At 37.6% G+C, this 27,648-nt stretch overlaps 1 protein-coding gene across 2 annotated transcripts in view; it reads left to right on the top strand.

Annotated features, from left to right (window-relative positions):
* PPFIBP2 (PPFIB scaffold protein 2) overlaps nt 1-27,648 on the top strand; it is a 109,141-nt gene that overhangs the window by 70,602 nt on the left and 10,891 nt on the right. Inside the window, exons 6-19 of one of the 2 annotated variants that reach the window (XM_075755225.1) lie at nt 1,892-2,023; nt 7,615-7,797; nt 9,772-9,864; nt 12,401-12,509; nt 14,020-14,052; nt 15,769-15,830; nt 18,294-18,369; nt 20,668-20,765; nt 20,956-21,020; nt 21,285-21,353; nt 21,799-21,859; nt 23,660-23,701; nt 25,629-25,773; nt 27,420-27,452. In XM_075755225.1, coding sequence (XP_075611340.1) covers nt 1,892-2,023; nt 7,615-7,797; nt 9,772-9,864; nt 12,401-12,509; nt 14,020-14,052; nt 15,769-15,830; nt 18,294-18,369; nt 20,668-20,765; nt 20,956-21,020; nt 21,285-21,353; nt 21,799-21,859; nt 23,660-23,701; nt 25,629-25,773; nt 27,420-27,452 — 1,201 coding nt within the window. The remainder of the gene's footprint in view (nt 1-1,891; nt 2,024-7,614; nt 7,798-9,771; nt 9,865-12,400; nt 12,510-14,019; nt 14,053-15,768; nt 15,831-18,293; nt 18,370-20,667; nt 20,766-20,955; nt 21,021-21,284; nt 21,354-21,798; nt 21,860-23,659; nt 23,702-25,628; nt 25,774-27,419; nt 27,453-27,648) is intronic. The other variant, XM_075755226.1, reaches the window with a different exon arrangement.

Below are 27,648 nucleotides of genomic sequence, written 5' to 3'. Positions count from 1 at the left end.
ATCCAGAATAACTGTGGTAACTTCAGTTAAGTCACTTCCATGCAATTCAAAGCAGAATCTGCTGTGATTCCTCAGTGCATTTCATATGATCAAAACGCCAACAAGAGTTATGAATTACCGTAAAATTTTTTAACCAGTTAGAACCCTATGTTCTTTTGCAAAAATTAATTAGGCACTCGGAAAGTTAGGTATTGATTTTTTTCAGTAAGGCTTAAACTCCTGAATGGATTCTTTTTTTTCTCTTTGCAAGTGGAGGCCAGCAGAAGCATTTTATATATAATATACTCTGTTAAAGTTTGGAAGATTTTTTGCTTTGGCTTTCTTGAAAACTGAAAGATGCAATGAAGGTGTGAATATTGAATGTTTTCCAGTGATATCACTCTGCCCAAACTATGCCTTTCTCTGCAATCTGAAAAACAAACTCGGGGCACACAAGCAGAAGTCATGGCCAATTGTTTCTCGTTGTGCTGGTTTTGGCTGGGGTAGAGTTAATTTTCTTCATAGCAGCTAGGATGGGGCTGTGTTTTGGGTTTGTGCTGAAAACAGTGTTGATAACACAGGGATGTTTTCGTTACTGCTGAGCAGTGCTTACACAGAGCCAAGGCCTTTTCTGCCTCTCACACCACCCCACCAGCGAGTGGGCTGGGGGTGCACAAGGAGTTGGTAGGGGACACAGCCGGAACAGCTGACCCCAACTGACCAAAGGGATATTCCATACCATATGATGTCATGCTCAGCATATAAAGCTGGGGGAAGAGGAGGAAGGGGGGGGGTGGCGACATTCAGGGTGACGGTGTTTGTCTTATAGTAACCATTACGTGTGATGGAGCCCTGCTTTCCTGGAGATGGCTGAACACCTGCCTGCCCATGGGAATGAATTCCTTGCTTCACTTTGCTTGCATGCACAGCTTTTGCTTTACCTATTAAACTGTCTTTATCTCAGCACATGAGGTTTTTCACTTTTACCCTCCTGGTTCTCTCCCCCATCCCGCCATGGGGAGAGCGAGTGAGTAGCTGCGTGGGGCTCGGCTGCCAGCTGGGGTTAAACCACAACACTCATTTACACTGTTGCTCGGTTTAGACATTATTGCCATTTAGATTCCGATTAGGGCATACCACTTCTCAGTGCTATTCCTTCCAGAGCATGTAGCCTTCAGAAGTTAACTACTACATCATGTAAACTTTCAAGTACTATTAGCATGACTGCAGAAATGTTACTTGTCTTTGGTACTCTATTTTGGTTAAGCTGCTCATTCTGTAGTACATTCTTTATTGAATAACACATGATAACAAGTTCTAAAATGTTTCGCTATAATACTAAACCGTAGCTTTGTCCAATGAGTATCTGAGTAGGTAGCTAACTGTTTTGTAATGTATCATGTGCAGGTCTCTATGGTATTATGTAGGTTTGTTTGTTCAGCATTAGTATTGTTTTCTGATTTCTTGTGTGCCCTAGGAATTAACTCTGTTACACGTTTTCTTGAAAGGGGGGGGGACACAGTGGTTTAGTGATTAATACTGGAGACCATTTAGGTGAAAATAGCTGCAGAACTAGAGAAACGCACAGTTGGAACAGTTCAAGGTATATACACTGTGAAGAGAGGTAGAGAAATTTACTTTCATATGAATTTGCCAATCACGCCATTATTTATTTTTTTTAGTTACTTTTTCTACCTGCAGTAAATGCTTACATCAAATCTGTCTTGCTGCATTTTTTGCATTGTAAAGCAGTAGCAAGTGTGACTTTTGAAGAAGATAATAATTTTGCTTTCGTATTGAAAGCGTTAAATACTGGGGTAGAGACTTTTCTATGGCTCTGCCAGTAAATCATGTAGCATTCTGTCAGTGCTCAAATAAATAACTTGGAGAAAATGTTCTGCTTTGCTTTCAGGAGCTGCTAAGTCGAACATCACTAGAGACTCAGAAATTAGATCTAATGGCTGAAGTTTCAGACCTTAAGATTAAGCTGGTTGGTATGGAAAAGGAACAGAGTGAATATGAAGAGAAACAGAACAAAGCTGAGGTGAGTTTCTTTCATTAGCTTGTTTTCTTTTCTCTTTTTTGTTTCCTTCTATCATGTGTCTGTGGTCCGCTGTCATACACCTGAGCTTTTGAGCTGAATTCTGCATGCATAGGATTTTCCGTGCTTACAGCACAGACCGTATCATTGATCCTGTGAATTCAGTGAGGAATACGATTATGCGTTTTTGGGATGTGGTTTCTCTTCCCCTCTCTCATTATACTTCAAAGGCTGCTGTTTGGCTTTAATCAAGACACAAAGTCCTTTCCAGAAGCATACGTTACAATTGGTGCTCACTTAACCCTTTCCTTTCTGCAGGAGCTGACCTGGCATGGCCATGTGAGGCCTACCAGGGCTCCTCTATGTCATCATTTATGTGGCAGAGAAGACTGTCAGCTGAGTGGTATCAGTGATGCTACAAACCCTGAGATGGTCACCCATGGTGATTTTAATGCATTCATGGGAGGGAAGGGCAAGGGGCATGGCATTTTCCTCAAATGAGCCTTTCCCCTTGTGGGAAAAAATTATGTACATTGGAGGAAATTCTAATCCTTACTCCCTTTCAGATGTGGAGAGTTCTGGACACACAGAAGCTTTGCTTTTTACCATACTGGTTAACAAAGAGAGTATGAAACGGGGAGTTATATGAACAACATCCATTTTGTGGTAGTGAGCAGCAGGTGGGAGCTGGGAAGGAAAGCAATTATGGAAGACAGTAATTCATATGAATTGCCATGTGTTGCCCCACTCAGAGTCCTGCAAGGGAGCCAACTAGCAGGAGAGGATTACCTGGCAAGGGAGGATTACCAGGTCTAAGATTTGTATATTGCTGACTGAAAAAAGACTTTATGTTCCACGTTGACTTAGGAGAATTTGAAATCCAAGCAGTGTTGGAAAAATGTTTGTTCTCCATAACATTGCTAGTGGAATATTTGATAACTATGCATTAGTAATTTACCTGTAGTGACATAATATGTTTAGGGTGTGTTTGTTTTTTGACTTATCCTCTGAAGTTTTCTTTAGAGATCGAAAGATAACTTAAAGAGAGCAATTTCTGGCAAAGGTTGCAAGCCAGAGAAGCACCAGCTGCTGTTTTAACCATCTGTGGCCTTCTTATGCTCTTTCACCCATAATTGTCAGTGTCTTGTGTACAGGAGGCCTTAAGCAGTCTTATACAACCTGAAAATTAAACAGGTCTGTGCCGCGCCTAAATAGTACAGATGGCAGCCTGCGCCCAGCAGCGACCTTCCTCAGAGGCCTTCAGCACTTCCCATTACATATCAAATACGGGGATGAGGCTGCCTAAATTATGGCAGGACATGTATGGTCAGCCTGACTCCTGGAAAGCAACAAAGCTTTTGAGTGCATTTGCATTGACAGTACCCAGCAGGTCTGGTCCTGTACTGAAGGTGAGGCTGTGACCTGTGAAAGCCTTCTGCCACCCCAACAAGGTGTGCGGCCCCCTTGGATGGAAAAGTTGAGCTTTATTGTCCTGGAAGCCTTTGTCATATTGCTAAGTGATAGGAAATGTTCCTGCTGAGATGGAAAAGGATTCTAATCTGATGGAAAAGTTGAGAATCGTTGTATTAAGTATGCCCTGAATTATTAACTACCCCAAGGTGAGATTCGATTTCTGGCCTGTTGAAAGTTGCAAACCTGTGTATACAAAGCAAGGAAAATGGGTGTTGTAAGTAAAGCTATGGGAAATGAACAGCATTTTTTGTTTGCTCATTAGGCCATTTTCAAAATTATTTCAGATTGTCTTGAACAAGCCTTAATCCAATTTGTCAAGATGAACAGGGATTGTTTTCAGTCAAACGGGATGCTTACTTGAATTCTAATGCTTTAAGCCTATTTCAGCTCCATTTACTGTGAATTTTCAATACAAACACAATTTCAAACATCAGAATGAAATTTATTAATATATTTTCTTTGTACTATTAGACTACAACTGCTGCTTAAATTGGGTAATGTCTTTGAGTGTCTTCCTGCACTCCTTGCCTCCACTGCCCAACTACATCTTTCTAGTGAATAAACCACTCTTAGGTACACCAACAGTCTACCTTTAATTTGCTGTTGTTTGTGTGCACACGGTTGTGTTGTGGTGACCTAATTGCTTCAGAGTGAGACAGTTCTCCAAACTGACAGTGACCGAATGAAATTAATCTTGTTGTAATTGTATCTCTGAATGTCATGGCCACTACAACATGCTCTTACAATGTATAATGCTTCAAATGAAATTGCAATTAGTATTTTTACTGAAGTGGAACAAAGCTGTGGTTACAGAGGTCGAGCCTTTCTTATAGACTGGCCAATTGCTGCTTTTAAGACAGAGTTTAGGATTGACAGAGGTGAGCAGAATGGTGATTTTTATAGATTTGCTACTATCAGAAGTAATAGTCCTCAGTTTTCACCCTAGTGCATGTGTTAGAAGCATGCAGTAGTTAAACCACTTTAAACAGCCTGTTAATTATACTTCATAGCTGACCCTGCAATTTCTAAATATAATAACAGGTTTTAAAAAGTTTAAAATTAAATGTGACATTGCAGTATAATTTAGCTAAAACATATTTGCTCTGTACTCTAATTTTATGTCAGTTTATTTCACAGCAGCTGTTTCCAGTCACATAGAATTTATCGGCAGAATTATTTCTCTGGTTGGGTTGGGGGAAGACAAAATAAATTAAGATATCCTTCTAAATATGAGCAAGTTTTAATGTGTTAGATTTATTTCACTTGTGCAGCTGTGGTTTTGTTTTGGTTAGCAGCAAAGACTTTATCAAGCATCTCTAACCTCCTCTCAAAGGTATTAATTTCACACTGAATGCCACTTGTCTCTGGCCTTCAAAAGTACATGCTAAATTTAAAGTGCCATTTATATATATAACACAGGGGCCAGGGGAATAACTGCTTGTAAATGGACAGTTTCACTCTTGGCTCTGTCATTTTAATTCCTTTTTTGTGGAATAATGTTCTACTTTTGCCGCAGTGATGCTGTGAAGGTTTTTTTCCTACCTGAGAAGCCTTAGAAATTTTAAGTTGTTAATGGCAGCCCAGGTGCCTGTTCTACCTGAACATAGACAAAAGAGACCTTCTGTCACTATCAGGAGACTGCAGGAATAATTGTCCATTTCAACTGGCTTAGCAGCCCTTTGTCTCTCCTACTTTTTCTTTTCTAGCATGGGATCAATTTTGTGGGTTTTGCTTCTTCATACGGAGGATCTGAAGTTTGCTGTAAGCTGTTGGGAAGTGTTTTTGTGACTCTTGTGTGGACACTTCTGAATTAAGTGTATCTAGTGCATAGTTACTTGCAATTTCAAAGAAACTTGAGTAGTGAGACACTGACTCCCACTGGGGAGTTTGGTCTGCTGTCTCACCTTGAATCAAATTCAAGGTATGGCATGTTAGTGTTAAGAAATTTTCATGCTGTGAAAGAATCTCAAAAATCAGAAGCCTTTTCTACCTTGAAACTAGAAACAACTATAAAGGCATATATTGCAGCTGGAGTTCATCTGTTTCTCCTCTGTAGACCTCTTATCCCTCAGTGGGATAAGGATTTTTGCCATTTCTGTACTGTCAAATTTGCCCTGCGGGACAGGTACACAGAGTGTTTCCTATTTCCATTTTTAATGGCAGGTGGCAAAAGAGAAAAGAATTACAAGGCAGCAGCAGGAGTGTTTCTGAACTCTCCCACGTTGCTACAACTGGAGCAGCTGTCAGTTTGTGCTCAAAAGTCTGTGCATCTTGTTTGCGCAGAGGTTCTTCAGAACCTTGTATAGGTTAACAGTGTTCTCTATCGAAGATGAGCACAGACTTGGTGCTTAAAAGAAAGCAAGGGAGATGAATGCATGTCCTGATGGTTCCAGTCTCCAGCTGGTGCTGCTCAGTGAGGCATCTGATTGCGGCGATGATGGTAAAAAAGAAACAAAACCAAAGCGTGGAAAACGGAGGGATTGTGGATAGTACCTAAGTTGTACCTACAGTTAATCCTATGGGTGTTCCGCTTTGCAGTGCTCTGGTAAGAGGAGTTAGTTAGGGGGACGTTCTCACCTCTCTCCTGTATTGCTGCAAGGTGGCTAACGTAGCTGTGGAACATACAAAGGATGTGGTTTCACCTGGGGACCTGATACTGAAGGAGACTATCTTTTTTTACCTGTGCAGACCTGGCAAAACATGTCAGCCTTTAAAAGACTGGATATTGCAGAGTTGGTATGCTGGGGCCCAGTATTCTTTCTAAATTTTTTGATTGTTTAGGGAACTAATCCTCATTTGCATGCCTAAAAAGTTTGTTGGATGAAAGAGGGTGAGCAGCATTGTGATCCTGATTGAGAATGATATGTATAAAGTGAAATACATGCAACTGCTTTTCTGAGTTTCATCTGAAGCACAGTGCCCTAGAAGAATACTTAACTGATGTGAAACTCTCTTACCTGATATGTACACTTTTGAAAGGGAATCTTTGTGAGTGTTTAAAGTTGTCTGTGGATGCTGCTACAGTTTGAGGTGGGTTGTGTTAAATATTTACCTGATCGGAATAGTGTCCTGTCCTTGCAGTAGCTGGTCCCTAGTGTTGAGATTATTGGCTCACTGGAGAGTTGAGATTATAGGAGGACTGTTAATGCATTGTAATGAAGAAAATAATTTTTTAAAAAAATACCATGTCATCTGTTGTTCTGTCCACTAAAAACTTTTTCATTCACCAAATTTATTCCACTTGAAGATTGAGAAATCACAAAACATACGTTGTTAATGTACATGAAAATTAAGAGAATTGCACTTCAAACTTGTAATACTTGAGAAAATACCTGGCACTATTTGCTACTGAGTTGGGGAATTCAAGTGAAATGTTATAGAGATTTTAATACTTGTCTTTGGTTTGTTTTCTGTAGCTGGATATTTTTTCTGTGTATCACTGATACACACAAATCCAAAAAGCTGGCCAGCAAATCAGCACATGTTAAAGTCATTACGTTTTCCTCTGTGGTATCCTTTGATTGCTCCTATGTATGTTGCTGAACTCTTTCTCCATGTCAAGATACTGCCTAGCTAGCAAGCTAGGTAATGGAGTGACTTTTCTGACCCATGCTAGACCTGGAAACAGAATTACTTTACTAGTAAACTCTGTGTATAAATTGTGGAAGAGTAGGTTGTGGCCCCAACTGAGCACTTAGCAATTTCTTCTAGTGGATGATTTGGCTGTGTAAATGAATGCAATCAAGTCCATTTCAGCAAAAGTGTGCCTCTGAGCCAGCGTATTAACAAATGTTCTAATTTTTCCTGATATCTGACTTCATGTGACTGGGTAAGTTTCTAAAATTGAGGGCCTAAATTCTGTCTTCAGTTAGGATCAGAATCATGAATTAGTGTGGAATATAGATTCTGTTCTATTTCAACTGTAGCTTTGTGCAATATTCCAGATTTATACCCATTCACAGATACTTTATCAGAAGGGAAAAACATTATCTTTTTTTATAGTTTACCTTTGTGTATTTCTTTGTGCTGCAACTGTAGAAGTATCTTCCTTGCATCATTTTCTTTCTCACCATTTTTTTGTCTCTTTTTTTTCTTCTTTTCCTTTCTTCCCATGTTTTCAGTCAGTGGTGAACCTGATCAGTGAGCTACAGGAGCAGATGTGTAGACTGCAGCTGGAAATTAATAGTAGAATCCAAGAAAGAAAGTCTCAAGATAGGAAACCAGACTTGACACCTAATGGTCCTCAATCTAGTCCAAGATCAGTAGTAGAGACTCTCAGCCAGAGGAATTGTTCTCGGTGTGATGTACGAGAAGTGCACCTTAACAGAAGCCTGTGTATTGCCTCTTCTCTTGCAGAAACTAAAATCTGCTAACCACAGCTGTGTTGTGAATTATTGGCATTAATCTTTGTAGCTTTCATTAGCAAAGTGTGAGGTGGTCATAAAAATCACCCTGATTACTGGGACAAATTTGGTCACCATTGATGCATTTCTACTAAAGCACAAGTATCTGTAAGACCCAAACACCTCTTTCAGGGATTTTATTTTTTTTTTTTTATGATTTTCATTTTACTTGTAGGTCTGTCGTGCCAGTGTGGTGTGTGATTTTTTTAATTTTGGGCTTTGTGTGGTTTGGGGTTTTTTCCCCTTAGTTGAAATTGCAGCGTGCTAGCGTGGTTTGGTAGTTTGCTAATTTTCCTCATGATAACGTCACCCTAGCTGTGCATGATGGTATACACTAACCAGTCCTCTGAACTCAGATTATTAATTCCTGAATATCTTAAAAGCTTAACACAGGTACAAAATACAGTTTCAGGTAAGATTATCTGAAATATAACCCTTCTTTTTCTAATGATAATGTTAAAAGTGAATGAAAAGAGATATAATAAAAATAATCTGCTTGTACCTTTAAAACAGCAAATCCAACACATTTTTGTTTATTCTCTGACATTACCAGTTTCTAGAAAAGCATTTTTGTATTTACTTTACAGATCCTAGCTGTATTTGGTCAAAACTATGTCACATGTCAAAACAAAAGCTACTTTGCATAAACTGCTTAATGTTACTGAAGGTGGAAATGATACTGGTATGCCTGAAAAAGTCCATTTTAATATTTGCTTTTGAATCAGTTTGCTTTAGTTGCCACATCTCTTTGGTTAAAATTTGGATCCCCAGAACTCATTTTATAAATAATCTGCTTAAATTGAGAGGGAGTTGTTCAGTAATTTTTCTCATAGGTTTATTTTACAAAAATAACTCATTTGGGTATGATGCCTATTTTGAAAATAGTGCTATCGTTTCTGAGCTTGCCTCTGTTCAGAAGTAATTAGTGAACTATTAGACTATAGTAAAAGCTGCATATTGGGGAAATAATCTGAAAGTCAAATCTGGGAGTCGTTCAAAATAAACATTAATTTAATCCAAGATATTAGTATGGTTGCTTAATGTTTGTACTATACAGGATTCCAAAATTGGGTTACACTTCCAAAATTTTCCATTCCTTTAAGACATTTGGTCACGTCAGAGTTCCATCAGGGATTTAATAGTGTTGTCCTTCAGAATGAAGGACAACCGTAAGTTACGGTTCTATCAAGGAAAGGAGGAAGGGACATTTAAAAGACAACTTTGCTGGAGGAATAGATGGAGAATGTCAGGAACCCTGGTCAGCTGCATCCGCTCGGTCTGCAAAGTGGTGAACATCAGTGCTGAACACCGCATCTTTGTAGCCGTGTTTGACTGTGGGTGTATGGTATTAAATGCCTGTAACTTGCTAGATACTGTTTGGTCTGAGTGTTATTTTTCTTGGTAAGTAGATCAAACACCTGTTTGGGGAGAGGATTGTCACTTTAATGAAGGTTAGTAATCTTTTAGTACTGCACCTTTCTGCTTATTTCCAGGTGGCTGAAAAACAAAACAAAAAACCCCAAAACAAAACAACAAAAAATCCCAACTCTCCCAAAAACCCACAATAGTTAATGAGAGTGCAGTTCCAGATTTTTTTTGCTCGTTTTCACTGAGACACATGCCTTCACCAGACTCAACTGCCTTCCATAATATGACTAAGAAATTTGGTCATAATTTCAGGTGGAGAGTTTGAGAAAGTATTCTTTATTTCTCAGTTCAAAATAGTTTTTGTCGTCTTAGACTAGGTCACAGTTTTTAATGTGGTGGTTCAGTATTTGTTACTGTGTGGCTCATGCATGATCTTTAATTCAGGACTATGGAAAATTAATATCTACCAGAGTCATCTTACTTTTAGCTGCTGTTCTTCCTTTGCAGGGTTTGCTACAGGAACTTAGACACCTCAAAATTAAAGTGGAAGAACTGGAAAATGAAAGAAATCAATATGAGTGGAAATTAAAAGCAACCAAAGTAAGTAGAATACTTGGCATTTGCTAATGAGAGACTTATTTCAGCTGGAAAGGGATACACTCCACTTATCATCAGTATTTACTTTTCTTACAACTGCCTTGTCAGGGCCTACTATAAAGTCAAATGTTCTTCAACCATCTTCGCAATAATTATTTTGGTTTAAAGTTTTTGTAGCTTCTTTTTGTGCCTTTTGCTCCCTCCCTGCAGTTTCCAGTCTTCTACCTTTTTGTAATTCTCATTTAAAAAAAAAAAAAAAAGGCATCTTGACTTGAAAAAGACCTGTTCTGAAGAAAGGCGCTTTGAAGGTTTTCTGTCTTTTATTTGGGTAATGGTGACCCATCTTGTATTTGGGTAATGGTGACAAGCCTCTGTGGAATATGCTTTCCAGACTGAAGAGGAGAGACATGCAAAGTGGGTTGGGTGTTCACTTACTATGGAATTTGTTTTAATAGACATTAAGCCCAAAATACACCATTAGATCATCTGCTTTGACTTCATGTATATCAAAGTACATAACTGCCTTACCCTTCTGTTGACCTTAAATCCTGGAAAGCTGTTGGATCATAATCTGGAGAAACTTGACATTTGAAACATTTCATCAGTTTCCACAGTAATTAATTTTTCTAATTGAACATTCTCATTTTTAAACAGTTGCACTTTATTTCTAGTTTGAATTTTTAGCCCTTTTCCACTAGATTAAAAAGTACCTTATTATTTTTCCCTGTTGAGGTACACTTTTGTGCTGTAATTGCATCTCCTTTCATTTGTGTAGTACTACAATCCCTATTCATACCAATGACTGACTTTTTTGAGTTGTGGTTGGATCTTCGAAAAACATTTCAAATTATTAAACTGAGTTTTCTTTTTAATACTTGATAGCTTGATCCAGGAATGACAGATAGATATGATTTGCATTAGCATTTCTTTCTTTTGAGATTGCTTAGATGAATATTGAAATGTTGCTATCTTGTCTTTTTTTCATATTAAGATAATAGCTCTTGTACCCATGAAAATGTTTTCTCTGACATGGTGGAAATGAGGAGTCTTTGGGAAAATATTTTCTCAAGCAGTGTGTGGCCAGCGGCCAAGACAGATAAAGATTATGGAAAATGTAGGAGCAGAATAAGAATAAGAAAGAAGAGTCATAAAACCCATTGAGTGAGAGAAGATACAGGATTAAGAAAGGAAGAAAAGTACAGGGGAAGAGAGAGGAAGAAGAAAAATAATTGTAGAGATGACAGGAGCGAGACATTAAAGGAAAAGAAGGCATTTAAAAGAGCTGTGAGATCAAATAGTCCAGGGGAGTCAAATCCAAATCTGGTATTAAGAGGTCTGCAGCTTTTGTCTTCCTGTTGCTCCAGCTTCTTAGATGAGAAAGTGGAATATTTCCACGGCTTGCTATAAAAAGCATATTAGTCACTGGGAAGTGGTAGGAGCCCTTCAGAGATGCAACAGGGCAGATTCTTCTATTCCATATGGAATTGCAGGCAGAGTGTGATCTTTTGCTGCCATCCAGCTGCTTGCTTCCTGGGGAAGATAAGTTTGTGTATTAATTAGTCTGCATTTTTCCCCATTTGGATAATGTTGTTTGGTGTTTTGCATTTTTTTCCTGCTTTATTTTAGTATTTTGAGAAATTGGTCACATTAGTGAATTTTTTTTTCTTTGTTTCCTTTTTTCTTTTTTTTTTTTTTTTTTTTAACTGCAGGGAGGTTTGGTATGCTTTCACTGGGGGAAATGCAGAATTTTGATATATAAAGGCTTTAAGGGTGCTGAAGAAAATATTAATGAAGCTACTGAGTTAGTAAAGTATGCTGTTGACAGTTTTTTCTCATACATAGGAAAAAGAGATGAGAGTCACTGTTTTTCAAGCTGGACAATCACAGGATTCTTTTTCCTCTGTGTTGTTGAGGTCTTTAACATGCGATAGATATTCCATCCCAGTCTAGCAGCAGCACGAATTGCAGCACGTGTAAATGAACCACTGATATTGTTGTATATATGTGGCTGTTTTCCAAGCCATGCTTTGCTTCTACCCTATTTGCTGTAGTATTTGGTATGAGGAAGAACAGGTTTGTTATGCTGCTGAGGGCTCAGCATTAATGGATTCTCAGTTATATTAATAAATAGTAACTAGGATAAAAACCCAGCATGTTTTAAAAAAATGTTTTATTTTAGAGGTCTTCAAGCAAAACCTCAGGAGTTGCCCTATAATAGTCATTATGATATGACCAGTATTGTGGTGTTGAGAGCTTTCCAGAGTTCTTTACCTCCCTGAATCCTTGAAATTTTTACATTTCTGTAAATCTCTCTTATCCAAGAGATAATTGCATTGGAAAAAGTGAGCTTCTGTAAAAGGAATAGGAGAGTAACACCATGAAATATGTAAGGTTGATAGAGTGTTTATGAAATGTCCTGAATTGGAAACAGGACATCACTCAAAGTAAAGTGTTACGCTTAGAAGTCTTCCAGTTCATGGGAAAAAATCACAGAGAATTGGTGATGATGTTATTCTGAATTTGTTGTACTCTCTTTCAGGCTGAGATAGCCCAGCTTCAAGAGCAATTAGCTCTCAAAGATGCAGAAATAGAACGCTTACAAAGTCAGCTATCTAGGACCTCATCACATAGTGAAGTGGCAGAAAGAGGTAAGTGGAGGGGAATTAAAATTAAAAATAAAAAAATCTACTTTAACTTCAGTTATGTAGCAGCTTGGCTCAGTATTTCAAAGCTGTACGAGGAGATACAAGAATGGACTTACAGAATTTATTTTGGGAGGAAAAATGGTGCAAATTTATTTTGTCTTCTGGTAGAGTGAAATTCTGTCCCGATCTAGAGGAAGTGCGAATTGCAATAAGTATCCTAAGGGCACTGAAACTTTTTCTAGTGGAATTTAATTTATAATTTGAAAGAGTCATTGTAGTTCAGCAGGAATATATTTTTTGTTTATACCTTCAAATTTTGTTTTAAAAATCTTTGCAGTTTCCACTTTTTAAGAAAAAAAAAAAGTCACAGTAGTAGCTAAGCATAATGTTTAAATGTCTAAGCATTCTGAAACATAGTCATTGATTCACACATTTCCTTTCTTTGGGAGTATATCTCATTTAGGCTCCCTCTCCCATGAAAGGTTGGACCAGTTGGTCTTTCAAGGTCCCTTGCAGCCCGGGCTGTTTTATGACCGTATGATATTGCAGGTTTCTGTTTTAAATTTGCACTGTCAATACAGGTCAATGGCAAATAAAGCAGTTTCTTTAGCCTTTGGTCTCGACCAGTCATGTCACAGTTCTCTGAAGTACTGACTCCCTGGAGCTTCTGTCAGTTGCTGGGCTGTGAGCAGTATGATATTAGTGAGCTTTTTCTTCTATAATACTGACACCCATGCAGGAATATTTCTGTGTAGTTTACCACAGTGCATCAGCTTAGCTGCACTAACTTCTTTTGTGGGTGTTAACTAACGCTTCCAAAGAGTGCCCTTGTTGAGATGTGACTTCTCAGGTGCTGCACCACCTTTTCTCAGGGCTTACCGTGAATCTCCTTACGGGAATTAATGCAGATGTGTCTTTTCTAGAAGACTGTGTATTTTGACTGTTGTTTATTCCAAATAAATGACTTAACATATACTCGGTGCTGATTTCACTCAGCTGCAGAGCTTGTGCATGTAGAGAACTGCATGTCTAACTAGGAAATAAGTTTGTCTAACAGCAGTGTTTTGTAGAGGAACTCTTCTACTAATAGAATGTTGTATTTTCTGTGAGATTCCCAAATAATTCATGATATTTCAGGGGAAAGATAGGAGTATGACAATAAATCAAGAGCTCAGCAACTTTCAAATTCTAGTAGTCTGTCTGTTCCTGTTCATGCTGAAGATGGGTGAAACTGGCTTCAGTGGGAGAAGAATCAAACCCTGTACAGATTCTTTAGGCTACATTTAAGGAAACCACTTAGACTATATTTGAATGGAAACAGTATGCAGCAGTAATAATTCTTCTGCAAAAAAATTACTGATTTATCAGATTTTTAGGTGGTCTTCTCAAAGTTGGAAAATAATGTCAATGTACTTGTAGTATGCTAAATGCATATTCTAATTAAATTGCAAAATTTATCTAATATGTGCTTTTTCTACATACTTTATTTGACTCTCACCATTTACCATCGTAGAGGAAGTTTATAGGAGAAGGCTAAAAGAAAAACGTAAGCCTTGCAATTCACTTTTGGTTGTATCTCACTGTTCCTTTCACACAAATTATAACTCGGATGCATTCTGCAGCAATAATTCAATGTTTGTTTAAGATTTGGCTGTCTAATTGTAATATACATGAGACATTGCTTTCATTGCTTGCAGCAAGCAGACAGCTACTTGCCCTGTTTAGTAAGGTTTCACTTCCAAAAAAAAAAAATCAGAGGTTCACAAATCAGATAGTTGGACTTCAAAGGGATGTTGTCAAGGTTAACAGAGCCAAAACTTAACCTTTACCTCTTTTTATTTGTACATATGTAAGACCCATATAATATCTGGAAAGATGGCTTTAATTGAAAGCCTCCTTCCTTGGAGGGAAAGGATTTGGACTTTTTTTTAATTAGGGCAGTAAATTAAAAAAAAAACAACCATCTGAATAAAAATGTTTCCATACTTGATGTTGTTATAAATATTGTAAGTGAAGTTTGCTTTAGTGTGCTTAAAAATACCTTGACACCACTTCTTTTTGAAGTCTAATACTTATAAAGAGAAATCAGTGGGACATTGATTTTTTAATGGCTTTTTAAAAATCTTCCAAATGCTTGCCCACTGCCTGCTGGCTTTAGTTTTTGATTTGGCTGTGTCTGTGCATGTCTTGTGTTCTCTTTTGCAAGAGAAATGTTTGCAAAGTTTATTTACATGTTTTAAATCTAAATCGTTACAAGGTGTGTATTTTTCAGAATCACCACGAGAAAAACTAATTACAGTTTTTGCCAATAGTCTACATTTGAAATTGTATGTTCAACATTTAGTTATAAAACAGGTTTTAAAGATGCTCTTTAGCAGTATTGATTTTCCTTTTTTTCCCTCTCGCTTCGTGCCTAGCACATCTGGTTTTCATAGTGTTTTGTGACACAAGTGGGTCTGTTTTAATGTCAAAGCATGAATTCCTTGAGTGGCAGTCACAGCAGATAAACTACTTCAGGTTCTGTCTCCATCATCTAGACTTTATTAAGTACAGGTTGGTACTAGAGGACTTGCTAGGAATAGTGTGTAGAGAAGAAATGAAGGATTTGGTTCAGCAAAGTTAGAATGATGTGATTAACAACCTCACAAATTTTCAGAGAGTGTTTTAATTGTTTTTACTATAACATTCCTGAATAACCTCTATCTTATAACACTAAATTGCCTGAGAGGCAATTCTGTGTTAGCTCTTGAGGTAACAGTAATCAGTTATTCATACTGATTTTTTTTTTTTTTAAATTTACAAATTTTCCTCATATTAAACTAGCTTTTGTTATTTTTCATTTTCAAGTTTCATGAATGCCCTTGAACTACTTCTCATAATCTGACAACTATTTTTCCTAGATGGAATATAATCAATTTTCAATCATATTTAAAATTATTTCCTTAAATGTGTAACAGAAAATGCACTCTCATCTTTCGCAAAATAAGCTTTTTTCTTTTTTTTATTACTTCATGTTTAGAGTATGAAATAGTATTATGTAGCCTTTTAGAAGCAAAACCAGCGTGTTTGTGTTATGCGATGCTTTTAATAGTTCAGCTTTTGAAAAGGTCCAAATTAAATGTAGTTTAACAGTGCATTTGCCACGCCACTGTCCTGGTTTTGGTTACTAATAAGAACATAAGGAGAGTATCACAAAAGATGTATTGTTTACACTAAATATAGCAAGTGTATTTTGCTTGTAACATTTTTAAAACATTTCTAGATCAAGAAGTTCAACGGTTGAAGATAGGAATGGAATCATTATTGGCTGCAAATGAAGAAAAGGTAAGAAAATAATCCTCATTCTACATAATGAGAATGAAGTGATGGTTTTGAATCTCTGAAATGTTCTGAATAACATACTTTCTGTAAGTGTGGTATTGTCCTATTTTTGGATTATTCCATGAGATTGTGACAGAAGGTTGATATTTAAATAGAAAGTGCAGCTGGCCTTGCTAACCTGGCTGCAGAACTTGGGAGGCTCATTAGATTCCAGAGGGAAGTAGAAAGCCAAGGCTGTAATGAGCAGAATCTCCTGGTTTCTGCTATTGAAACAATCACTAAGATTTGGTTGGTTCTGGCAGCTCTTCATCTTCCAACCTAATCTGAAGTGCATTGATATCCTCAGCTTAGATTGTGATACTAAAAGAAAGTCAAAGTGGCCTTTGAATCAGATTCAAAATTTTGGCAGAAGGTGACCAGGAGTTAGAGGGAGAAGGCAAAGAAACAGAAAAAGGAGTACTAAAGGAGAGGAGGAGTGAAATTAAACCCATGTAAATGCTAAATGTAGTTTTTGTCTCATCACCTGTATGCTGTTTGCCTGTCAGTCAGACAATTCAAGGGCAGAGTTTAGGGCTCAGTCCTGGAGGATGTTGAATCTCCACCTTCAGATGCCATCGACTTACTACATAAATTGTTCCTTATTTTTTGGAGGGCGCTGGAGGGGGGAGTTGAGGGGGATTAACTCTTAATTCTTGAGGAAATTGTAATTCTTGTTTTAAGATAATAAACCAGGCCATAGGATTTTCCTTTAAGATGACACACTGGTATATGATCAAATAGACAATAATTTACATCCCTGAAAACTTCCTCTAGTAAGTGGGGAATCTGGACAGGGCAATGCTAGTTCTGGGGCACATTAATGTGACTCATAACAACATTTAGTTCTTAAAAAATCAAAAAGCCAAAATTTACATCTGGAAAATAAAAGACATGGCATTATCTCTTGCCAAAATTATTCCAAGTCTGCGCAAGATTTTTTGTTTGAAGGGAACACAAAATACTGTTGCTTATATCCTAATATCTGGGTATACTCACAGGGAAAGGAGGGTTATTTCCTTGGAAACTGTCGTGTTTAAACTAGTGGACTGACAGTTGACCCACAGCTTCTTAAATGTTTAATGTAGAACCGTTACCTTCAATAATATTGCAAAATAAAATATTCTTCCTGAGGGAATAATAGCTCTAAATAGCTTTTGGGATAACTCTAAACATTCCTTGTGTCATTTAGGACAGAAAATGCTCAACTAAGTTGCTAGCAAGTGATGCACATACTTCTTTTTTTTTTTTTTCTTTCTTTCTTTCTTACAGAACTAGGTATGTTAGTTCTTTGCTATGAAGAAGAACCTATTGCTTCCATCCATAGTTGGGATAATTGGATATCTGTTTTAGGCCTCTCTTGTCTTGTGTATATTTGCTGAGGCTTGAAGGGAGGATCAGCAGCATCTACCTGTCTGACCTGGCTGTGGCAGTGCAGCAGCTCAGTATCTGCTAATCACTTAAATACTTGCCAGCTTTCCTGGAAGGGTTTGTTTTGGGTTGGGTTTTTCCCCCACTTTTTAATTTTTCTACTTCTCTCTTTCTGTGGCTGTCCTGACACCTGCTTGTGAAAACTAGCTCCTTATTACTTGCTTGGGTTTGGATTCAGTCCTCTGTAGTCACCAGATTTATTGCCCAGGCATAGTTTAGAATTGGGGTCAAAGAAACAGGGCAAACTGTAAGAGTACAAATGGCAAGATTGCACACTTGGTGACTTATATTGTATATGGAAATGAGAGAAATGACAGATCCAATCAAATAATGATTACTACCCATTGCTATGTGCAAAAGGCAAGCACCCTCCCTGAATACATGAATCAAGATGCTTTCTGTACATAATAGGAAAGCATTAGGTACTGGAGAAAGAGTGGAGTTGGATAATGTATCAGCCATTCATGGGACCTCGTTTCTTTGGTTCTGCGCGGGTTTGACTGCCTAGGTTCAAAAAGGTGTGTTCAAAACTGGAGTAAATGTAGATGTCAGAATGCAGAACGTATCCTACAAGAGAGGATTAAAGAACATGACTAGATTGTTAAACTATACAAAACATAAACATTATTTACTTTATGATTACAGGTACAATGCTAGCAAAAAAACCAAACACTGCCCACTTCAGGCAATTGAGGTTCATGTCCAGAATATTCCCTTGAGTCTTAGAAGTGAAAGCAGGTTTCCAAATTATGCTTCTGTAAATAACTAATTTACTAGTAATGTCAATCTTCTCTGGTTTCTTTATATCCATAATTTCACACTGTCCAGCAAACATTATGTACAATGGCAAATAAAAGCCAAGAAATGTTCTTTACAAGGCATGTGAGAGACCTGATCCTGCTTTCTGTAGAAGCAGGCCAAAATGACAGAAATGAATGTGTATTGTGCAGGTTAAAAATGTTGGATTTTAAATATGATTTTCTTTAACGCTTTTCACAGGACCGTCGAATAGAGGAGTTAACACTATTGCTAAGCCAGTACAGGAGGGTCAAAGAGATAATGATTGCAGCTCACGGTAAAGTGTCTTGGGAATAATTTCCTGATATCAGGTCTTTTAAAAACTGCATGCGCTACAACTGCTATTTGTTGTCCTTTTAAATATATGTGTATAGTAATATATATTTCATTATGCATATATTTGTATCATGTTGGAGTGCTATGAGAGCAAGTATACACTCTTCCAGGTACAGAGAGAACCACACTATGACGTGAACAGGCTTGTGTGTTATTGCCTGTAGCTTGTGGAGATTTTTTTTGTTTCCTGTGCTGTAGTCAGCACAAAAAGATAGGGTCAAATCTGTCTGGAGATCTAGTTACAGCATTACTAGTCAGCAAGGTGTCTGTGACTGAATCTTATGCTCTAAGTCACGAACGAAAATTTGTTCTACATCAGGTAACAGTAAATCCTTCCTTGGAGCCTAATTTTGGTGCTATGTGTTGTTTTAAATGGTGTAATTAAGGATTCTGATAAGGAAGGATGACTGATGAGATTACTGCTCTGCTTGTACAGCTGTGTGAAGTCCTTATCAGTTGGGTCCGAAGCACTGCAGTTTACTGCCTTACGTTCTAAGGCGCTTTGCTGTATACTGCCATGGGGCAGAACTCCTACGTCTGTGTAGCAATGGCTGGGTGGGCAGGCAGGGCCATGGTTTTATTAGCTACTTCGTGCAGTCCTGGCCCTCCTCGCTGATGGGACTCCTCTAAGTCTCTTCCACAATGCAGGCCTATGACATACGTCCTTCCTGGCCAAAGCTCCCTACTTCCTTTTTCACTGCTGCTGGTTGCCATCCCCGCGGTTGTACGTAGAGGCCAGACCAAAAAGAATTATAGCAAAAGGGTGAAAAGGAGGGAGGAAACAGCGGAACACTCATACAGACATAGAATTTGTCGACATAGGGGCAACTAGGAGAGTTCATTCATATTAGCTAAAGGCATAAATTTACAGTGTTCTTATTAAATTGCATTATAGCCCTCTCAAGAATCTATTATTCAAAATTAAAATCACATTCAGGTTGATTTTAAATCAGTTGATCTGTAGGAGATGAATAAAGTATACAGATAGGTATTAAGTTTGTATGGTGTTTCCTGTGTCCATTATGTTATGAGTAACTGGTTTTTACAGTGTAAAATGATATCAAGAGACCTTGGTGAATGAGGAATACTAATTAATTAAATCCTACATTCAGATTTCCTGCACCAGAGTTCAATTCAGGAATGGCAGTATGATCAGCTGCCAGCCAGCCATCTAGCATCAATGATACAGTGGTTTCCTTTTATGTCATGTTTTTAATACAGCATTCATAAAAGGGAAGCTGATCTCAGGTGCAATTTGCTACTGGTAGGAGGACTTTTTTTTCCTTTTTTGCTAAAAGGAGTTGCAATGAATATACTAAGTTCTGTTGCCCTTCCACTAAGAAAAAATCCTGACAGCCCACTAGACAGGTTCTTTGGAGGGAACAACTGAAAACCCACGGTTGCTTTGGTGCATACAGTATTATGTATTTTACTCCAAAATATGGGGAAAAATCTTTGTCCCATTTATCAGCTATGCTGCAGGAAGTGGACTGGGGTTTAGAAGAATCTTACTTTAAGTTTCCACCTTAGTTTTAAGTGCTAAATTTAGTCTGGGAAACTTGGCCTTCTGAAAGGACAGTTTTGTTCAATGTACATCATCACATTAACAATATTTTCAGGTCTTGTATGGCAGAGTGGAAACTTGTATTTAACACACAAGAATAGGGAACAAGAGTTTGCTGAGCACTAAATATTCAGAACCCTGATTTAGTATTGCAGCTTTGACAATTTAGGAATAAAAATCCTACTAAATAATGAATGTGGAGTATTTCAGTATTTGTTTAGATCTGGGATATCCAGAAAAACCTGGAGCCTGTTTACCATGTTCATCCTTGAACTGAGCATGGGACACTGCATTGTGATACAGGTGATGTCAAATATGCGTGCTACCTATAAAGCGATACACTGTAAGAAAATGGTACAATTTGAACTTGCCCTATACCATCAAACTGAATTAGAGTGGTTGAGAAGCTGCCTCATAAGCAACTCAGGTACTCGCAACCAAGCACAGCACCTAACTACAAGCGGTAAATTTGTTGCTCTAATATAAACCAGCTTGTAAATCAGAGCCCAAAGGAGGGGTGGGGAGTGGAGAGGCTGGTAAACTACACATATCAGGTGAAGACTGAAGGGGATCTTAGAGACTGATGTATTAGACTCTATGATATGGTCCTAAATGTTTTTGGGGTTTTTTTGGCCTGTTTCTCTCCTTTTTTACTTCTAATTTTACTGCTTGCAGGCTCTTCTCTCTCTAGCGGCAGTGAAGAGGAACTTGAAACAACTTTAAGAAAGTGGAACCTTTTGAATAACCCTCAAGGAGAATTATTTAAAACAGAGGTACTTAGTAAAGATGTTTTAGAAGCAAGTTCTGCTGTATATATGATTTGTGTGCATTGGTTTCTCTGTAGTAGTTAAGGTAATGTAGGTGAGAGTTTGGCCCTGCCTGAATTTTTGTGCCCCTTGGTATGGGCACTATAGATTCAGAATCAGGCACTAGTTACAGGCTTGAAACTCTTATTTTACACAGGCCTCTTCAGGAGAATTGTCACCAGCTCTGCTGTCTTCGGTGCCACACAAAACTATGGAAATCAGGCAAGGCCTTTGTTTCTTGATATTTTTTTTGTGTGGATTGTCCTAAATCTGTAGTATTTAATCTGTTTAACTGTTGGCATCTTGTCTTGCCTGTTCCTGGCTTTGTAAGAACTTTTGGGTAGTTGTGAAAGCAGCATTTGCCATGGAAGTTTGCAATACGTAGTTGTATAAGGTTTGAATTGCAGGAATAAATTAGTGCTTTTACATATCAGAAGATATATGTATTGTAGTACTTAAATCAGTATATTTTATTCTGATTTGAAGTGGAAACATTCCAGTGACTTCAACTAATTTAACCTCTCCACAAGAAGAATCTTTGGAAATCATAAATAGGTAAGAATGAGTAACTTTAATTGAAATGTAAAATGTACAGCCAGAATTATTTTTATAATTCTGCCTTTTTCCATTTTAATTTTTTTAAAAGCCCTTAATGTTGCATGCTGTTCACAGAGAGTTATTACTGTCTACTTTTGCTTGTTAAGAGCTTCTAAACAGTCATCTATAGATATAAGGTCTACAACCACACATTGTGCCTTGTTGCCTTTCATTGTTGATCAAAGGATGTCTTGTTGCTGTTTCTGACTTCATCTATTGTAGACCCCAATACTATGAGTTTTATGCTAAAAATGTAACAAAAGACACGAATGTCCCAATTCTGAATTATCTGTTATATGCAGATGTTATGTGATACAGACAGCTGTCATATGATACAGTTGTGGCATATGCAAACATACCATGTTGTAGTAACTGTTACTTTTTAAACTGTCATTATTTTAAGGGTTCCACAGAAAAAAAAGTCAAGTAGTTTAGAAGACTTGCAGAGTGAATCTCTGGAAAAGGTTGGTTTATTTGTAATCACAATTTCTGGTGTTTAACATCTTGACTAAAAGATCAAGGTCAAGTATAAATACTCTTTTAGTTTCGCATATAGTAACCTTCACTATCATAGTACGTGGGTAAAAAAGCCCTAATGATAAAACAGTTCAGGTTCTTTTTTTTACCCCCTTGCCAAGCTTAGAATAAACAAACTGACACACCCATAGGTACACAGCTTTAAATTCAGCTTTTCAGCTGAAAGAAAAGAAAAATATTGAAGAGAAATACAACAAATCATGTTAATGAGAAGTCATTTTGTTGAACTGCAGTATTATTTTATTTATAGGTAAGTGTTTTTAAAATAATTTTGACTTCCAAATCACTAAAAATGTTAAGGCAACAAATCCTGAAAGTAATTAAATATTGGGACTGGGTATTTCCACATAGAATTCCTTTTTGCGTGTTTCCATGTAAATATAACTTAGATTTCTGATACAAATGGCATTCCTGAGGATGGTAGTGATGCTGCCTTAGTTAGAATAGCAGGAGCACTGTTATTAATTCAAAGGCCTAATTCCATTCCAGAATAAAGACTTTCCAGTTTACAAAGTCTCATTACATTATGGTCCAGGGGCTTGTTTTGTCTTTATGTACTGTTATTGACGCTCTGTATACTCAAATTGGGCTTAATACCAGATTACCCACAGCCAGTATTGCCATTTAAAATGGGCACTAGTAATATGATTGTTTCAGTTCTTCAAATTTCCTTAAATTTTTCTTAAATCTCTGAAGATGAAAGTGACCAAATAGAACGTTTGAAACTTGTGTTGCACTCATTTGATTGTGGTCATACAAATCAATTCAGAACTAACATTTCATTTCTTGTGGAATTTATGAAGGTCTGTTTTCTTCTCATAACTTTTATTTTCCTGTCTTAAATTCAAAAACTTAATTAGCCTCTGCAATATGATATAATAAGGCTGTAGCTACACATTTAGGCTGTAAATCTACTTTATGTGTTAAATCAGAGTCCATTGAGGAACAAGAACCTACCAGGGATAGGAGAGAACTGTAGCAAGCCAGCCCCAGGTTCAGCAGGGCATTTAAATGGTCTGCCCTAATTTAGGCACAAGGCTTCTTAGTGAAATGAGACCTCCCTTGCACATGAGTGGCTGAATGTGAATTAATTGCATCCAAAACTAAGGCCAAGAAAAGTTGTTTTGCTGACTCAGCATGACAAGACTTTGCATCTTGCATGACATCCAAGAGAACCTGTGGAGGCGGCACTGTTTACTGGAGCTATTGTACTTTGCACAAAACTCCAATTTCAATCCTGTCCAGCAATAGTAAAATAAAACACACCAGTGTCTCTGGCTAAGCCGTGCTGTTATTTTTATCACTTCATTTCTATCACAGTTCTTTATGGTTTCAGCTGGGCACGTACAGTATTGTGCATGTTCTTTTTTTATGTCTGTCATTTTCATATTGTTTTAACTGTTAAACAACTGTTATGTTCCCAGCTTAAAGTGAGTCTAAAGGGACCACCCAGAAGCCTGAAGATAGAAAAATCCCTTTGATCATAACAGAACTTAACCAGGGTGCAAATTTTGTAGAGTGGTTTGAACAAACACACTTAGTATTACATATTTTATTGAAATGAAATGAAGAGATAACACACCGTGTAATATATTGTCAATGCATTGAGTAGCATCACTACAGTAATAAGACTATAATTGATGTTCTGTGTATGTATGTTAATACTAACATTTGTCTGTTGCTTTTTTCCATAAAACTTTGAAATTATCCTCCCTGCAACTCCGTAGTATGTAGATGGAAAACCAGTACAGCCTGTTGTAGAACAAGAGGTATATTAACTGTAAACTCTCTTAACATTTATCTGTTGTGATGTGCTGTGATGGTATGGCTGTGTTTTCATTTTATAGTCATTTTCTTTTTAAAAGGTTTGCATAGTTCAAGTACTGGCGAACTCTGAGAACAGGGGTAAGGATTTGAGAAGGAAATTTTTTTTTCTCTAAAAGCTTTTATGTGAGGTTAGAAGCTGAAGTCAGCCAATTTCAGAAAATACAGTATTAATGTAATAAGCAATTTTCTCCTCATGTAATTTTTGGTACAAGTCAGGATGTATTCCTGCAGTTGCTGAAACAGGAGCAGGAGTTGAGGAACTGAGAGATTGGCACAAAGATCCCTCTAGGCCTTGAAATAAGAACAGATAAACCAGTGGTTATCTCATCAAATACTTCATGTATCATCCTGTCACGGACAATGTTTTCAACATTGTAAAACACTTTTGTCAGAATGGGGTTAGTAAATAGGAGCATACTATATGTTTCTGTTTACTAAATGTTTTGCATATTTTTGGTACAAAGTTTCCTTACCTAATCTCCTTTCTGATACTGAACCATTTACCACATGAGCTTACTCCAAAACACACATTGAATGTACACTACTCCCACTAATGTCACTTGGAGTTGCAGGTCCATTGCTTCTCTGGAAGAGCCTCTGTATTCCTACAGTTCTGACAGTTGTGGGATATATGTTTTTGTTCAGTGATGGCTCCTTCATCTTTTTATTTGGATTCAGTATTGAAGAAGTCTCAACGTGCTGTTTCCAAAACTGTAGAGAAACACCTCTGTGAAACATGTACTTTGGCTGGAAAAGCATCTTGTTAGGCTCAAAACTATCAGATTTATATACAAGGAGCAGGATCACTGAAAAACTGAATGCAAGGAAAATTGAGATTCTATTTTTAGCAAAGCCTACATACCTGTTCCTTTTCAATACAATAGACTGAGACTTTGAGGACCTCCTCCTGTGACCTCTGTTGCTGGAGGAAGGTCCTTTCACCATACGTAATCTCACTGATGCTGGTATTACTGTGCATGTGTACCATAGCTGCGGGCAAGCATACGTTACACTCTTAGCCTGACCTGGACAACAATTGTAGAGTCAGCAGCTATTCAGACTAGCCCTAAAATACAGCTCAGTCTACGCTTTTTTGTCCCAGCATATATCAAAAGTGTACCTTGTGCTTAAGTTCTATAATAGAATTGGCAATTATATATTTAGTTATGTATTTGGCAACTATATATTTAGCTACGTTTCTTTTAAAACATCGCATTTGTAATGTTATCTATACAAAGACATCTTAATTCTTACAAAAGTTAAATTTCTGTACCCTAACTTCATTGTTGATGCTTTTGCTGTTATTAATGGTGGTGGGCAAGTATGTTTGACAAAATTTGAGTTACTCAAATACTTTTGGCTTAAATTCCAGCGAGATACAATTGTGAGGCAGAAAATTACACAGTCTGATGAAAAATAGGGGAAAAAATTGACAGAGCAGAGAATGGGCTGAGAAGTAACTAAATGCGTTTCTAGCACTATCAAAGTTGACCTTGGAAGGACCAAATCATTGTAGTGCCAGGGTCCTAAAGGAAAGGGAGACAGCTAGAAAAAGTCTTATGACAAAACCAGGTAATATTCAACGTATATAATATTTTAACGTAATATACAGTCTGGCTGAAGTGGGAGGGACAGATAAGGGAAGAGAAGGCTGTGCGTTAGCTAGAAAGCTTTGTCAGCTGACCGTTGGATTTAAATTGAATTATCTGTAAGAAGGAACATGGAGGGGGTGGTGTCCTTTTGAACCATGAACTTCAAATACTTTTTCTCAATTTTTAAAATATTGTGTACTGGATTGCAAATGATATGAGTGATTTGATTCTTTTATTTAGTTATTTTTCTTTCTTTAAAAAAAAACCCCCAAAACAGAGTAAGCCGCTTGTGAAAGGCAGCAAGTACCAAACCTTGCCAGGAAAGCTGCCTCGACCCTTACAGAACGGAGAGCAGGGAACATATAATTCGCCAGATGGGTGTGCCATGAACAACAACGAGGACAGCAGCATCCTGGGCTTAAGTATGTATCCACCCCTCCCTGAGCGGGTTATGTGGAAGGGAAGAAAGCAAAGTGTTTGAGGGATTGGGACAGAACGCGGTATGTAATCTGCTATGCCAGAACAATGGACTGTGACGTTTAAGTGATTCAGTTAGGGAAAGTTCTAATTTTTATTTTTAACAACGTACCAAAAATGTTCCACATTAACTCACTGGAGAGTAAAGGATGGTTTTAAGTTTGAGTGCTGCAGAAAAGAATGCTCTATGATATAATATGCTGACATCATGGATAGCATAAGTAATGAAGAGACATTGTTTTGAAGATTGTGGGGAGAGCATTCTGAAAGCCAAGAAATCTGTAACTAAAAATTGGTAACTTTAGAGATGCAGACATATTGACAATATGAATAAGCAGTATTTTTTCAGACACGCTTCCAATGCTCCCCTGAGCTTGCAGGTCTATTTTCTTAAAAAAAAAAAAAAAGCCAAACAAAAATGCACAGCCAAGTATGTCATCAATGCTTTTAAAAAATGTACACTGGATTGGTGTATTAAAACAAGCCAACCCATCCTTTGCCATCCCACTGCATTGTAGTGTGTGAAAGTTTGCAATATAACTAGCACTAACATGCACGTTTGGGGCACATGTCCTAGTACCAGCACTGTTGGTTGATGTAGCTTGTGGGGAGCCACAGATGAAAAATTAACTTGCTAGGTGCAGGAAAACATCAGTGGATTTTGAAAATACAAGTATACTGTTATTCCACAATTATAGCTATGTCTGGAAACTTGATTTCTTTCACTGACATCTAAGCATGGATTTATTGACAAAAAGTATTACAGTGAGGCAGAGAACCAGCTATTTGCCAAGGACTGAAGAACTTGAGAGCTCTGGCACACGAGCATCCCTGGTGATATTGAAGTGTTCCTACCCTTTAAAAGTTGTAGTGGGTTGTTGGTTTTGGGGTTTTTTTTGGTTGGTTGGGGTTTGTTTGTTTGTTTGTTTGGTGGGTTTGTATTAAGGCCTCATGGTCCTAAAAGCTGGTTCGCTAAGTTGTGGGTTATTTAGGGGTTTTTTTTAAAAAGTTTTTTTCTGTGATTGCAACAATGTAGGCGATGCATGAGCCATGCTGTTATGTCTTTAACTGCAGGATTATCCAAGGATGGGTGATCTTGTACAGGAAAATGTCCTTTTTCTAGAAACAAGCAATGACTCCTTAAATATACTGAATTAACAGAATTTTTTATGCAGGTTGGTTGTTTCTTGCGTGTGCAGTAAACTCATTATACCTCCAATTCTATGTTTTGGAGGAATTTGATGTAATTGTAGACATTCCTTCATTTCAAATATTCCACAGGCTTTATGGAGCTCTGTAGTCTATGCTTAATGTGTTAAAATTGTTTAAGAATAGTTCAAAACAAAAAAAACCCCAACAGATAAATGATCATACCTATTTTTTTTTAAAATGACCTGTACAGAATTCTTGGGGCGTGTGCACACCAATGCATATTCACTTTCATGTCAAGCATAACTGCTTCTTTTCTTTTTGTTTCTGCTTTTAATGCTCAGCTTACTACTTTGCTCTTCCATAACTTTATTTTGCTGGTGTTTTGTATCTATCTTCTTTGCTTCTTCATCTGGCTTTCTGCTTCTTGGGATGACTGAAGATCGCATCAGGAGTGTCAGTGCACCAGTGCTAGGTACTGTATCCAAACAAGATGCACCTTTAACATGAGTTTTGCTGCTTACTTTTTTCCCTTTCCTTTTCCCCTCTTTGTCTCTTCTCTATGAATTACTAATACCAAGTGGGCCATCCAGATTGAATTCCTGAAGCGCAGAACTGAAGGAACAGCTTTTGCTGTATGGCATTTGGATGGGATTTCTTTTAAGATACTT

This window comes from Balearica regulorum, chromosome 5 (genome assembly GCF_011004875.1).
Source record: "Balearica regulorum gibbericeps isolate bBalReg1 chromosome 5, bBalReg1.pri, whole genome shotgun sequence".
NCBI classification, from domain to species: domain Eukaryota; kingdom Metazoa; phylum Chordata; class Aves; order Gruiformes; family Gruidae; genus Balearica; species Balearica regulorum.
This window is presented reverse-complemented; position numbering and strand designations above follow the sequence as displayed.